The sequence below is a fragment of the Cibotium barometz genome, chromosome 51, assembly GCF_041138505.1.
Source record: "Cibotium barometz isolate CiBa-2024 chromosome 51, ASM4113850v1, whole genome shotgun sequence".
In the NCBI taxonomy this organism is placed as follows: Eukaryota; Viridiplantae; Streptophyta; class Polypodiopsida; order Cyatheales; family Cibotiaceae; genus Cibotium; species Cibotium barometz.
Window position 1 is genome coordinate 38,701,939 of NC_141096.1, and position 16,965 is coordinate 38,718,903.

General features: G+C 40.1%; 1 protein-coding gene across 1 annotated transcript; it reads left to right on the plus strand.

The window, feature by feature from the left end:
• Positions 1-13,301: 13,301 nt before the first annotated feature.
• LOC147609612 (aspartic proteinase nepenthesin-1-like) lies at positions 13,302-16,390 on the plus strand. The gene has a single exon (XM_086787583.1). The coding sequence runs from the start codon at positions 14,303-14,305 to the stop codon at positions 15,995-15,997; it is 1,695 nt and encodes a 564-aa protein (XP_086643709.1). The 5' UTR covers positions 13,302-14,302; the 3' UTR covers positions 15,998-16,390.
• Positions 16,391-16,965: the final 575 nt, after the last annotated feature.

Below are 16,965 nucleotides of genomic sequence, written 5' to 3' on the forward strand. Positions count from 1 at the left end.
GTTTGTCCAAACTTCAAAAATTTTGGAATTAACTACATGCCATCTTTTTTCAAATCTTTTGACAGCTTTTGTCAGTATAACGGATCCTAGGGACCACCACAATCCATCTGAATTTGGAGATTTTGGCTAAATTAGAGGAAACAAACTCAAAATGGACTCTACTACCTCCAAAGTAGAGGAGACAAGAATACCATATTCTTGTGCACGTGGCACACTCTCTTTGGCTCTTTTCTTAATCATGAGATTAGTAAAGGGCCCTTTTTTAGGCATTTTTGGCTCTAATGTGTAAGGTCACACACCTGCAATATCATATCAATCATGTAATTACAAACTTACATAATGTATTCTTGCAATGACAATGCAAAGACTCCAAGAAATATAACCTCCTCGAGTGTGACAGGATGTCTATAGCCACCATCACACATGAGAGTCCATGTATGATGAGCACGCAAACCACCTTTCCCTACATACTTTGTCACCTTGCCAATGTGTTCGGCAAGGCATGAGTGACCAAAAATCCTTCATCCGCAAGAAACTCGGCTGCAATATCCATCTGCCCTTGACAAGGGAAGTGGAGAAAACATTCGAATCTGGCACATCTATTGAAAAACAGCGTTGCAACCATCAAGAGACTAAACAATAGAGTATACTCTGTCTAATGGTTTCAAACGAAGTAGTACAATTAAAGCACTCACCTCCATGACCAAGCCCATCCACCAACAAAGACGAAAAATCGGCAAATATGAGCCGTTCTACTTCTTTATATGGAGGCTCATGATAGCTATAATTATATGGAGGCCCATGATAGCTATAATTATATTTCGTTTTCATGCTCAAGAAACTTTTAATTCTATGAAATCAATTACATACATAAATGAAGTGTTATAAAGAGTAAACATTACTGTACTTAAAAAGCCCAATATTTTACCACTCTCAAAACTGGGGATCAAAAGAACCACCTCTGTCAGAGCAAAATCATCAATACACTGAATATCCACCAAAAGAGAGTCCACCATAGTGGTGTACTGGAAGCCTTCAAAAGATACCATTTGAATACCATGAAATCAAGAACATCTTTGTCCAAAGTCATTGTATAGAAAAGATAGCATCCCATACCTGTTTGTCAAGTAGGGGGACGCCTTTTTGAGGGTTCAAGATTGGAGTCATTCACACATGACAACCCCTCACGAACCATGCAAGACTTAGGTACACTTGACAGGTCTCCTAACATTGTACTATCCTCCCCCCCTTCATGTACCTGCTTGCCTTTATCATGTTTCTTTTTGGATGCTTCTTTAGAGGTTGTAGTTTCCACATATTTCTTGCCCTTCTTTTCATTCTTTGCACCCCCCTCTGTATCCACACCCATCTTCTTTGCAATGAGTAATTCCCCAAGGGCAAGAAACCCTAGTTCCACATATCATGTCATTCATAAATACTAATTGAAATCATTAAGAACACATAAATGCTATAGTCCAAAAGACCCAAAACATGAGAAGTACTCACTGTCATGCAACTCATGCTCTTGTTTGGGGATCATGTCAATGGGATAATCTATCCACCAAGGACAATTTTCACACTCCCTTTGCATGATTCCTCTCTCAAAAATTGTGGGAGAGAACATGGTAGCCGTGTCTGAAGGCTGCACCCACTCTTGAGTAGCCAATGGCATGGCTTCAATTTCATTCTTAGCCATGCAGTCATGGACCCATCTACAACATATAGAGATTTCATTCAAGATACACCCTTTATGTCTCTATGACAAGAACTCAATATGAAATGGATTATGGTGGGAGAAAAAATATTTTTAATACTTGTACAACACTAGTCTTTTTACTTGATGGTTGTGAATTCGGGCATAGATATGGAGTCTCCCGAACTCTTGATTTCCGCAAGCAAATGACAATAGGCTTGTTGGATGTGGTTTTTGCTTTGCAATTTGAAGAAGACCTCCAAGGTTTTTGGCAATTCCATGCCCTACATCTCCAATATCCGAACAAGAAGGAAACACTCACCATACATGTGGGCCCAATATGCTTCCTTTCTCATGGAGTCTCTGAATTTTTTATAGTTAGCAAAATATGTTGCTTGTGGATCCTTTGCCTTTGTCAAGCACATGGCGAGGAGAATTTCCTTTTTCCTATGTATCAAAACTTAGAGAGAAAATGCAATTAATCCACATGAACACGTCACAAGACCATAATCAAGCTCAAGCTAAAAAAATCACATTGTAAATTGTACAGATTCGGGAGTAATTATCCACATGCTTTAAAACAAAGAGGATAAATGGGTACCACTTGAACAGTCTAAGAAGACTATAATCTATTGCTAGCTAAGAGGACTTGAAAGAGTAGATACCTCTCTAGTGCTACCTTTGATGTGCAAAAGCAATAGAGCTTGTCTTTTGTAATTCCCATCATGCTTTTATCATCCCATTTGAGCTCATATAGTAAGGAAAAAACTCCTCACCATTGGTGGGATTTGCAATGGCAAGGTATTTCCAACCTTTATCTTTCAACTTTTCTTGTTCCTTTTTAGATGCAAAATCCATGGCCACCTCCAATTCAGCTCCAACCTTTCGCAATAACTTTAGGTGAGCCTCTTCTTTTAAAAGAGAAAGACTAAGGTCCTCCTACATAGTGATATTTAAAGAATGTTTACAAAGCCAAAATAACTCGATATTTATTGAAAGAATGTTTACAAGGTCCTCCTACATAGTGATATTTAAAGAATGTTTACAAAGCCAAAATAACTCGATATTTATTGAAAGATAATAGAGAGAATAATTACGTTCCACACGAATTGAGAGATGAGGCCACAAGGCAAATTATACCATGGCCGCACTGCACAATTGGCCCTTGTCTCAATCTCATACTCAATCTCCGCCCAACATCCTTGCTCGGGTGTCATGTATGCAAGAATTCTCGCTTTTTTATCTATCCCCAATCTTTTGACACATCTATATCTCATGGGCAAGATTTAGTTTCACATGCCTTCTTGTGATGCTAAAAACAAATGAATAACCAAGTCAAATAGCATCATCTACTATACAAGAATAGAAAGAATCAAATAGCATACATACAAGAATAGAAAGAAACCCACATGTTTGTAGAATCTAGAGCTAGCAAGAGATCTTCTTCATTTTTTTTCTCATAATTGATAAAGATACATCGAACCTGCACTTGATAATAAATTTGATCAAACCATGCTTAACTCAAAAATAAACACAATGTTTAGGTTCACTTGAAACTACAAACTCAAAATAGAGGTACATGTTCCAATACTAACCATCTTTCACTCTTTCATCCATTTCTTGCAGCGGTGGTTTCCATCCCAAATAAGAAACTTCATACCTTTCGAATCTTCCCACTCTTCAAGTAGTTCTGCTTTAAAATCATTATTGACTTGTCTTCACAAAGGCCCCCTCAGGGGGTTCACCTCAAAAAATGTTAGTGTACCACGTGAGTTCAACAGGAGGGGTTTTTTAATTCAACTTTAGAAAAAAATCCGTTAGTTCATAAGTAAAGAGGGGTTGTTTTATTGGGGAAAAAAATTTAGTTAAGGGGTTTTTTAAATACCTCTTGAACGCACGTGATACCTAGGGTTTTCTCGTAGTGCACCCCCCGAGAAAGGTCCCCAACTATCCAAGTCTTGGGGAGTAACTGGTATACGCTCCCCAAATCTTCCATTGAGAGAGACCGTAAAGGATCCCATGTTTTTCATGTAGGCGGCATTGTCAAATGTGGAAACAAGCCATGTAACATCACTTGAGGCTTTCCTAATTACTTCGTTTGATACAAGCCGACAAAGAGGCACAACGGTGGCTCCACCTTACACTTATCATAAAAGGATGAAAGCACTTGACTCATCACACCAAAGGAAATTTTCTTAGGTACCCAACACCCTTGAATGAGATTCTTGATTTTCCATAGTTGCATTTGCCCCATCCTGAGACTCCAAAAGAGAGGCCGATTTTGTCACTAATGGAACTGTCTCCTCATCACTCACCACATTAGAGCCATTCTCTTGAGCCTCATCATCTACAAAAATGCATCGTTGGGAAGATCCTCGTCTCTTGATTTGTGTGGCCACATGTACTCTAGATGAGGCCTCTTGTTCAATAGACCTTCCACTAGTGGATCCTGACCATTAAGAGCATGCCACCTGTATATAGAAAAGAACCTTGAAATCACCCACATCATACTATCATACAATGAACCATCCACATCATTACTATATTACCATCCACAATGAACCATCCACATCATTACTATACTACCATCCACAATGAACCATAAAACCATCAATCATAAAATCTCCACCTCCACCATGGTTAGACCTCTTGCCTCCTTGTTTTCTTGCATTACGTTTTGAAGCCATAGTGCAAAGCCTGCAAACCCAAAGTGAGCCAACATGAGGCACATAGAATTTAGTATCACATAGTATTTAAATAAATGAGTATACCTTCATATAGGAGGAAACTTACACTCCCATACACATGTCTCCCACACATAGACTCTACCTATACACTTACACACCTACTTAAGACATACACACATACACACCTACTTAAGACATACGCACATATGTAATTGTCCTCTCTCTCTCCCTCACCCATGGTACATCTTTTGCAACTCCTTTGCTCCTCCTCTATGCCATCATATCTCCTCCCTCACCCATGGTACATCTTTTGCTCCTCCTCTATGCCATCATATCTCCTTATCTCTATCCTCAACTAGTGTTCAATTCGGAGGTAGCCCGATTTTTTACAAGATTTATGAATCTCTCTCTCTCTCTCTCTCTCTCTCTCTCTCTCTCTCTCTCTCTCTCTCGCAAGCTCTCAAGCTCTTTGTGCATCACAAGTGAAGTATTTATGGAGTGCATCACAAGCTCATTGCACTTAAGTATTTATGGATTGCATTGTTTTTAGATTGGGATGCATTTTTTTATTGCATCAATTTTAGTGAGTCATCATCAAATAATAAGTTGTTTACACAAAATCCAAAAAAAACTCTAATTTTTTTTTATCTGGTCTAAAAAGCTTAAATAATGACACTCTGTGAAGGTATCTATGTGGTACCACTTAATTTCAGTATTAGTATGTTGAAGGTATACCACCTAATTTCATGAGCTAATATGGCAAGACAATGTTTCACAAAGGCAAGAAGATCCTTGATTATCCATGACCCATTATGCTTGTGCTTTCCACACACGTGTTTGTGAGCTCGGCTTGGAGCATGCAAATCTTTGTTCTATATTCCTACACGATCAAAGTGGCATTCTTTCTTTCCATATAGGGATCATCACCATCCTCTCTTTCTCATATGCTCAAATTTTTCTAATAATGAAGTCATGAAGCCACATAATAAGGGGACTGTGCATTTTGTTATTTTAATGTTTAAACTTAGACTTATATTCTCTTTAGAATATTTACCCTTGCTCCATGTTGGGATTATTCCTTGTCCCATTATTTAAACCATCCCTCCTCATCTCTATATCCTTTAATTTTTAATTATCATCCTTTTCTAAAAATTACTTCCTCATCGCCATATCCTTTGTTTTTTTAGTTCTTAGATCCTTTATCTAGTATTAATAATTAAACAACTTTATGGAAATATCTTAAGCGATAATTTTATCTTTCTTCTGGCTACATTAAGAGAAGATACATATAAGAATTACTCTCTATTCTTTTTGTCTTTCCATGTTAATATGGGATCCTCAATAATACTTCAAATAGTTACATTAAGAGAAGATACCTAACAATTACTATTTAGTATTCCCCCATTAATATGGAATCCTCACCCATACTTTATGTAAATAGTTTATCATGATTTTAGTATCCATTAGGTAAATTACGGCATCCTATGAAGGGTGTCAAGTTTAGGCTGACTACCTTGATTAAGGGTTCAAACATAACATGCAAGCAATTTAAATTGAGTCCAAATACCTCAATTGAGGTATTTGAACTCACGCCACATTGCCAACACTTGGGTGATGCAGACTATGCCATGGTCTCAAATACCTCCATCACATTCCACATTAGTTATCATCTTGACGATGTGGAAATTGATGTGGTGGTGAATACCTCAACCAAGGTATACAATCAAACCTATGTATCCTCAATACCTTAGCTCAAGTTTTGCATGTCTTATAGTAGATCAGATTCATTCACAATCATAATGTCTTTACATGCATCATGCATGTCTTATAGTAGATCAGATTCATTCACAATCAAACTCACACAACCTTTACACACATCACACGTGTCTTAGAGTTGATCGGATTCACTCACAATCTAACTGTCACATTGGATTCACTCACAATGTATTCATGTGCATCACACATATTCACAAAGTTGATCAAACTCACACCACACATCTCACACATGTCACAACTGGTTGGATTCACTCACAAATAACTTGGGTCACCCTGTAAAGAATTAATCAGATTCGCTCTAGTAATTCTTATACCACACTTGGGTCACCTTCTCAAGAATTAACCAGAAGAGTTGATTAGATTCACTCACAATCAAACTCACACATTTCTTACACGCCTTACACGTGTCATAGCTGGTTGGATTCACTCACAACCAACTTGGGTCACCCTTTCAACACTTAATTGTGATAAGTTATCCGTCACAAATAAATATCACCAAGTATTCGTCATAGACATTTAAAAGAGACAATGTATCAAGGACTTCTATGCGTAATAAATTCTAGTGTCCCATACCACCAGAAATCCAACACAAATCTAGAGATAAGTATGCATCACAATACTTCACACAGGATTAATCTCGTGTCCCATACCACAAAACTAATACATAGTGACATAAAGTATAGTTTAAGATGAAAGGGCCCGTTTCTCCAAGAAGTTCTACTTTTGATGCACAAGAACTCTCCTTGAAATTTACAAAAAGTCTTAAATAAAATTTATTATAAAGATAATAAAAGGAAATGAATATGTTACTTCACAAACTTTAAATTCAAACAAGACTAATAGGTTTTGAAACAGTTTAAATAAACAAGTCTAAATCTATATAATTAGCTTAATGTCCAACGAGATGATGATGAAAAGTTTAAATTGTACTTGGAGTTAAAATAAACTTAAAAATATGAAACTTGGCAATGTAAAACAGAATGCAATGTAAAACTTAAAAATATGAAACTTGGCAATGTAAAACAGAATGCAAAAGTTAGAAGGTCTTACCTTGATGTATTGTTGACTACAAAAATGAAAAAATTAAGAAAAATAGAGAACTTAAAATAGTTTGTAAATAACTCAAAATATAATCATTTGACAAAGATGAGGACTTATCAAGAATAAGTTGAGCTAAAAGTTGTCAGAAACTCAATCCGGATCTATGGTAGCAATCATGAGTATAACCTAAGTCAAGAGTCCCGGCAAAGTCGATAAAATTTCTAAAATCATTAAGTCCAAACAATGAGAGCATAACAATAATCGTTTTTTTTTAATTTCTTTATTTCTTTCTTTCTCTTCTTACTTTATTCTTCTCCTTCTCTATTTTCTTCTTCTTCTTATCCCTCTTCTTTCTCTTCTTCTTCTTCTTCTTCTCCTTCTTCTTCTCCTTATCATCATCCTCCTCCTCCTCCCCCCCCCGGGCGGCTCACCAAACAAAGTGGTCACTTGTTTTCATGGCTTGGCAGTTTGATATTAGGGAGAAAATGCTTTGCTCTTTAGTCTTATCTCCTAGGAGACATTCGCGCAGCGCATCGCTCCTCTTGTCATTGTGTTGTACCATCGCTGCCTATCGGGTCGATGGTCGTGTTTTGTGTCAGCCCGCCCACCTTGTAACAGGTCGATCGGTTTGCCGCGGCTACGAAACCATCGGTTCTACCGGCCGATTGTAGGGACTTTGCGGGTGTTGAAACCGATGCGCGCGGATCCTCGGGGTTCATGCCACCGCATTGATACCTACGAAGTGCACCTTCGGATATAGGACCCTTGTGTGAGTGCCCCAACAAACACACCCCTTTTTGATGAAGCGTAACTTGGGCTCTGATACCACTAGAGCGGGAAACCGCAGACCTCGGGAAACGTAACGAACATAAAATACAGATGCGGAAGAGAAACACCAGATTAGGTCCCAACTGCCCACCAAGCGTGTGCCAAAAGCATCTCTGCTTGAGTATTTATAGATTTTATTACTTCAAAAATAAGTTACATGGCTATTTTAGCCCTCACTTGCTCTATAGGCTTTTCTTTTACAAAAATTGGATAGTAAAATATCTGAGAATTCCTTGCTTCCTCCACAAGTTTTCTTTTACAAAAATAAAATATCTGAAAAATCTCACTCCCGTGATATTAGCGAGGTCTCATTATCGAGCATTTAGTTCTTTCGTTTGTTTCTCCTTGACACTACTCTTGTCATATGTCACTATAGCTAGTCTTCATTTTACAAATGTATTATTTGCACCCTCGTCTATAAGGCTCATTCTACCTCCCCCCCCTTCTTCTTCCCTTCCCCTTTCCTTGTAGTTGCATTTTCCTTGGCTCTTGCCCCATCCCGTTTTCCTTATTTCTGGTATTTTCCCATATATCCACATCATCCTTGCCCTTTCCACTTGTCCACCATATCCTTTAGGCATGGAGTCTTGCACTTCAATCGTCAAGCTCATTGATTCCATCAACTAAGAGCTCTCTAGTGTTCACACTAGTGTGGCCACACTCCACATAATGGCGAATCTAGAGCTAGCACAACTACATAGCCTCAAGTGTCCGTTGTTGTGGAGGATTGGATTGCACATTTGTGATCAATCCAATACAAGGTTTAAAGTATCATGATGTGATGGGGCTCCGTACAATTAAGGATGCCATTTTGGACTTGTTTGTAGAAAATCATGATCCGAATCCCAAGAAGATGCAAGGCAATTACTATCTCTAGCTATTGGTAGCTTCACATATCTATAGCCGATATGTAGCTACCTATGAGAGGATGTATTAGATACCCATTAACTTTGTGATATAGTTGATGTAGTTATATGATGTTAGTTTGTATTGGATTAGTCGATGGATTAGACTAGATACTGACATGACACTGGTGCTAGTATGATGATGAGCGTGATCCATTATTCCTACTCCTGCTTCATTACTGATATGGTGGTGGTTCTGGTAGGGGCATGAGCCTAGAGCTAGGGATGCATGACTCGTTAATCCTACTCCTACTGCTGCTCCATACCTAGGGGAGTTTATTCCCATGAATTCTATCCCAACCACATGTAGCTAGATTGCATGATGTTTTGTGATTAGGTAGTGAGAGCACTCAATATGCTCTCACTATCTTTTCTTAATCCTTCTTTTCGAGTGTGTTAGTAGATAAGTGTCTAAATGTATGTTGAGATTACATAAAAGGGTAATGATTTTGAATTGTCTTTTTTGTTTCATCCAAGCAGCTTCACTGGCCTCACTTATTGCTAAGCTAATCGTAGACCCCGCATTACCTTCTTAGAAAGTTATAGAGCCTACACCACCTACACAACCATTTAAAAGCCTTCCTTACCTACAGAGATAGTTCTAGACTATCCACAGATGTTGAGAGACTTACTCCAGAGCTGGTAAATATAATTGTATAAGGAGATGTGTATGAGGAGATAACAAGGCACATGATTATAGAGCACAAGGCGGAGCACCTCTATAAGCAATACAGTAAGGTAATACATGCATGTGACATGTCAAGGTGGCACGCAAACCTATCCATGCATAGCCCTCTACCTACTACAATCTATTTTAGAGATCATGGGACATTCATCGTTGGCCCCATCGTCCCGACCATGCATGTGAGGGCCCCTGCTTGGTTCATCTCTATGTCATCAACACCAACAAGCTTTTATGTACTTGGATGCATCCACTTCTTCCACCTCAATGTCATTACCCAGCAACGGCGTGATGTTGGAAATGCCCATTCCATAACACCAAGGTTGAAATTCTCCCCACGTATTAATGATATTTTATATTTATATGTTCTAGATTTATTATTTATATTTTATATTTAAATTATTTACATATATGTGATAAGTTTATATGGATATATCCATCATTGCATAAAGTTGATGATAGGGAGCCACACAATGATGTGGTAACTCACTGACATGGCATATTATTATGTGATTTGTTGATGTGGCATATACACGCATGGTAATGTTATCGATGACATGGCATGTCGACATAGTGGATGATTCTAATGACATGGATTGATGACATGGCACCATATGAGGTGGCACGCCATGCCACCGACATGAGTGGAATGTGAAGGTGGGAAAGATGATGTTGATGTAGTGCGTGGGTGCTTGGATGTAGTGCTGACTAGGAAGTCAAAGGGTTGACCGATGTTGATGTGGTGATGTGTGGAGTATAGTCTAGATGACAAGGTGATGTGGCATGTTGATGATGTGAGACTCCCTAGTAGGGGGTTAGTGATGATGTGGTATGACACACTCCTAACATGTTTAAGAATATTTATGAACTCCTAACACATTTAAGACTAGATTGACAATCACCATTTAGAGTATACAAATATTTGTGCAAACAATAGGAAAGTCTAAACATTCAATATAAAGAAAAAACAAGCACACTCACATAGATAAAGATGGAATAATTTATGATGATAAGATGTTTGCATAATTAACATAAGTTTTAGAAGTAAAGGAGATAGAAAAATGATCCCTCTTTTATTGCGTATAACCACTCAGCATCCACTCTAACAAATTCTAGTAATAATAGGCTACTTTCAAACCCTATAGTACAACTTTTAGCTTGTGCCTCAAAATGTAATATCAAACTTATAATGTCCCCATAAGGATTTTTAATAATAATAGGCTACTTTGAGACCCTATACAACTTTTAGCTTGTGCCTCAAAATGTAATATCAAACTCATAATGCCTCCATAAGGATTTTCAATATTGATTGGTGCTTCTATGATATGCATCCCTCCCTCACCTACCCTTATGCTCACATGTGTATAAGGAGGCTTGCATGATGGCGAAGAATGTTAGCACAACTAGTTGTACGTATGCACACATGCACAAGCATCAATATATGCATGTTTGCACGCACATGCTCTCTCTCTCTCTCTCTCTCTCTCACACACACACACACACACACACACACACACACACACAACACAGACACACACACACACACACACACACACACACACACATACACACATGGGCATGCATATGCACACGTACGTATGCATGCACATGCATACACACGTACGTATGCATGCACATGCATACACACATAGAGACATAAATGTATGCATACCATTCTCAGTAATCTACTCTCAAACCAGACGAGAATGTCATACTTTAATCGATATCCCACACTTATATGAATGACAAAATATGAATTATATAATAATTTCCTCTACCACAATCATTTAATTTTCCTATTGTATTGTGATAATGATATAGTAATCTACATCTTTTTGGGTGAAACTTTTTACAATAAAGTTAACCACACCAACATTGTTTCAATGAGTTTAAGGTGGCTATTTTTTTTTTATGTGACGGTATCGTAGAAATTTTATGAGTTTTTTATTTCAAATGATTAGTTAGCCTTCATAAGAGCTTTGTTTATACTTATCATGAACTTGTCTTTTGTCATTTATTAAATGATTATATAATGAGATTGATAGTTGTAATTTGAAAAAAGAAAAGTCTTCTAAGAAGGAACAAGCTCATGATCTTTCAACTTTTCAAAAACATGTGCTATATTCTAGATATGTGGAAATTCTTATAAGTCCTTTATATATTTAGTTAAATGTCAATTTATTCAGGTTCACATCACTTTCAAAATGATCATTCATTTTAATTAAGATGATATGCATGTTAGTATTATCTAGACATGCATTGGTTTTTTAAATTTTTTGGGAAGTACAAATCTTCATGGTGATTTGTTCCTTAACATATGTTGAGAATGCAACATGAACATTTTTTATGCATAACATAGGAGTTATTTCAAGCATATGAGTACATAAGCTCAATGAGGTGCCATTGTAAGAATATTGTTTTTGTGACAAATTTATTATTTGGAAAATAGGTTATGATCTTAGTTTATACAAAGGTGGTAGTTAGAAGTTTGGAAGGTAAATCTTACTTGTGATTTAATCATTTGTTTAAGTGTACGACTTTCAAATGGCCTTCAACTTGCAAGTGGAAAGAAGTCCCTTAACTATACACAACTTGCAATTTTTAAAGAGAACTTGGAAAATCGGTTACATGCAGTATGCTACCTGCACGCAAACTTAGAAAGTCATAGGAGGGTTGGGAGTTATGTCATGTCATGTGATCCTTTAAAAAATAAAGGTCTTACAATTTTGTTGACTTAGAGGATTGGTTGGAAGTTTAGAGGATTGGTCGGAAGTTTAGGAGTTACGTTTTTGTTGATCATGTTAACTTCTCTTTTTGGCAATTATGTAACGTGCAGCTAGCTCAAATTTTAAAGGCTTTAATCATTTAACTAAGGAGGTGATTGTAGAAGGAGTTCAATCATACAACTGGCAACTAAATGTGCCAAATCCATGGGGAATGGGGAAGTGTAGTGCATTATCCACAATCAACGTTGAAGATGGTAACCTTGGACAGCTATCATCGATGGCATCATTTTTGGATTCTTAAGTAAGAAGTTATGGGGAAAGCCAGGAAGAATGGAAACTTGAAAATTGGTGTGGATGATGGGCGCCTATCAGAGGATTCTTAAGTAACAAGTTAGAGGATTCTTAAGTAACAAGTTATGGGGGAGCCAGGAAGGATGGAAACTTAAAAATTGGTGTGGATGGTGGGTGGGCGCCTATCAAAGGAGGGCAAGTCTCAAGAGAAGGGTTTTATAATGTCGGGAGGCCTTGTATCACCACATGGACGATGGGATGACTCGCCATTTTGGTACGTGCAGCGTGATGCGGGGAACGTGTTGAAGAAAGGGTCGTTTGGTGCGCCACGTCGGGCTACAACCCTGGCTTTGCCAGCCAGCTGGAAAGTGCACGTGATCAAGCCGCGGGGCAGCCGGTCACGCGCACGTTCGTACCCTTTCCTCAGATTCAGACTCAAAGGCTGAGAGTGCAGACCATTTTTGTCAAACTAAGTACCGCGTGCCACGTATGCAGGTGCCATTCACATGCATGATATCAGGAGCTGAATTTCGTGCCACGTCAGCGTCAGAACCCAGTACGGGGCAACTCTTTTATGCAGTCGATGTCCGCCATGGCGTCATCAATCAGCATCAGCTTGCTTGGGCAAGCGTCTCTATATATATAGCTAATAGATAGATATAATATAATATTTAAAGACCTATAGCCTCGTCGCGGACTGAGTCCAGATTCCCTTGCTGCCACGTTGGCCAATAACGTAGCTCCGAATGTCTCTGCATGCCGAAGTTGGCCAATAGCGTAGCTCCAAATGTCCGTGTCATTGACAAGACACGCAAATAGTGCCACGTCAGTAGTTTCTCGATTTGAGATACTTTGCCACATCATCGTACTGGGCGATTGACGTAGTCACGTTACTCACGTAGGTTTTGCGATGGTGCTGTCGCCAGACAACACGTATAACAGAGACAGTCCGGAACACCCTGGCAACCCCCCTCCGACTACGCCATCAACATCCACCACGTCTCTCCAAGTTGAAAACAAAAAGGAAAGACAGCCAGAGCCAGGACAGGCCAGCCTCTCTCTCTCTCTCTCCTCTCTCTCTACTTGTTCTCGTCTATCACCGTTCACGTACAACATCAGGTGAGGGCCGGCACACTTAACAGTTTTTTGAACAGCCCCGCATACTGCCACAGTGCTCAAGCCTCTGCTAGAACCTGCTAGGTATCCACTAGAGTCTACACCATACATGATACGCTGCAAATTGCCGCCCACACCACCTTTTAATCTGTCCCACTCCTTACCGAAACCCCCTCTCTCGCTCTCTTTAAGCCTTGGCTCTTGCTACATGTACGTACCATTACAAAGTAATACTGTGCTAACACTCTCTCTCTCTCTCTCTCTCTCACACACACACACACACACACACCCGCCCCCCCTGCCACACATAACACAAAATCACCTAATTTTCACCCAATTGTTGACAAATCTATAATCTCTCTCTCTCTCTCTCTGCGCTTCGCTCGCAGCTTCACCAGCAAATAGAACCTTGTGATCACCCTACTGTCAACCCACCCATGCTTGTCGTTACCCTGCATCCATCCTCCTCTCATCGTACCCCAATCTTCTCATCTCATTCAACAACAGTCGAAGATTAGCTCTAGATTAGCTAATTTGTTGGCAACCGAAAATTAGCTATGGATCACAGAAACCGATGTGGTAGACGGCACCATAATGTCTTCATCAAACAGATCATCATTCCAATGGCCCTTTACATCCTTATTGGTGTGATGGCAGAAAGCTCAGATAATGCAGATGGCAGTGCCGCGTTGAGTCCTAGTAATAGGAGATTGGGATGGAGCAACCTTGCAGAGACTAGAGATTCTGGTGTTGAGATTTTAACACCACCAAAAATCAGTCAGGTGGGCATCAGAAAGCTCCAAGAAGAAGGGGCTGCAGGAGGCACCTTGAAGCTCAGAATGGTACACAGAAATGCAGTGGAGTCACCTGCAAGGAGGGAGTTTTCTAGCAGAGACGAAGAGATCAAGGACTTCATTCAGATGGATGAGATGAGGGTAAGAGGGTTCTATGCTTCTGTGAAGAATGCAAGGGGTGATGGTGGTGGTGGGTACACAGCTGATGATGAGAGTTATAAAACTGATGTTTTGGCAATTACCCCATCTCCATCTCCTGCACAGTTTGATGATGCAGCTCCAGCCCCATCACCAGAGGGTTCAATTTATGAAGAGTTTCAAGGGAGAGTTGTCTCAGGAGCTTCTTTTCCGGGCAACATAGGGCAATATTTTGTTGAGATTTACATTGGCACCCCAGGCCAGCCCTTCCTCTTCATTGCAGACACTGGGAGCGACCTTTTGTGGGTGCCATGCTCTCTGTGCAGAGATTGCAATGCCACAGCTGCAGGCAATAGCTCAAATTTTCTTGCACAAAACTCATCCACATTTACCCCCATCACATGCTCATCTGAAGAATGTGAACTGGTTCCACCCCCAATAGGGGCCTCCTCATGCAGCTTAAAGCTCCCCACAAGCTGCACATATGCATATGGGTACAGTGATTCCTCCCAAACTACCGGTGTCTTCGCCTATGATACAGTCACCATGAGCTCTAGCTCTGGCAAGAGTGTTAGGATCAAGAATGTTGCCTTCGGCTGTGGCACCAACAACACAGCTCCCAGCATAACTAGAGTAGGGGGAGTCATAGGCCTTGGCCAAGGCCCCATCTCCTTCACAAGCCAAGTTGGGTACATGTATGGCAGCAAATTCTCCTACTGTTTTACCAGCTTTTTCCACAGAAGGTCAAGCAGTGCACTTATTTTCGGGGATGATCTGGGCATAGAGCTGAAGAGCCCTCTTCAATACACACCCTTTGTGCCAAACCCATTATCAGAGACATTTTACTATGTTGGGATAGAGGCTATTGAGGTTGAAGGTGTGATCTTACCCATACTTTCTGATGTGTGGGACATAGATAAGGATGGCAGTGGGGGTGCAGTCATTGACTCAGGCACCACCCTCTCTTTCTTTGTGCAACCTGCATATGATATAATAGTCGAAGCCTTCAAGAAGGCCATAGACTACCCTCTTGCCCCCCCCACTGCTGGCCTTCCTCTGTGTTACAATGTATCAGGCATCAGCAATCCATTGCTTCCAAGGCTCTCTATTGTGTTTAAAGGCGATGCGGTGTTCAAGCCTCCATCAAAGAACTATTTCTTGAGCCCAACAGATGACCTCAGATGCTTGGGCTTCATGGCGAGCCCAGCACATGGAGGTCTCTCAGTGCTGGGCAACTTGTTACAGCAAAACTATCATGTGGAGTATGACAGCCTACACAACAGGCTTGGCTTTGCCAAAGCACATTGCGAGGTCCCATGAGTAGCAAGCACCATAGCGGGTAGAATCTCACAAAGGTTTTGCCCACAAAACCAGAAAGAGATCAAACACAAAAAATGCAATAGTAGGGAGCTTGATCTACCTTCAATTTGTGTGATTGTTTTACCCTGTTCATTGCAATAAGGAAGCAACAAAATTACACAATCTCTCTTCGCCCAGGCCAAGCTGATTACTAGTGGCCTCTGCGCCCCCAACCATGCTACACACCCAGTTGTAATAGCTGGGCCTCGTGTATGGCTCGTCTCTCCTCCATATTCAAACTCTATATTTTATCACTCTGGTTGCCATGGCAAAATGGCATGGAGTGTACATTGCAATAATTGACCCTCTTCCATCCGTATTATATGATACTAAGATTTTTTTTTTCATCCAAAATTCTCCACCCGAGTTCAAGTCCCACCGTTGGTCGTATATGCGCTTGTGTTGCATTTTACCGACGTTAATACCCCCCCCCCTCTCTCTCTCTCTCTCGCACACCACTCGCACCAACTTTCTCTCTCTCTCTCTCTCTCTCTCTCACTCAGCGTGTGTGTGTGGGGGGTTGGATGGGTGTGATATTCGTGGCTTTTGATGGTTTATGTATAGGTTTGTTGCTTTTCATTTGTGGCAAGCTCGACCCTAGGGGGATTGAGCAAAGTTATTTTCACTTGTGTCAACTTAGTGCCGAAATGAGGGGTGGAGCATAGGCCATCTTGGCTAGTGGTGAACATTCTAGGCAAAGATGGTGGGAGTTCGAATCTCCTCCTCCCCTCGCTCCACAAGACGAGGTGGTGTGAGTAATGTCTCTTCAAAAAAGAAACTTAGTGCCAAAGGGGTATCGTTTCACTAGATATTTTTACCCCTCAACCCTCCTCCACAAGATGGGGTGGTCTGAGTAATGTCTCTTCAAAAAAAAAAAATTTAGTGCTGAAATATAGGCCAAAGGGGTACCATTTCCTCTTCAACGTTAC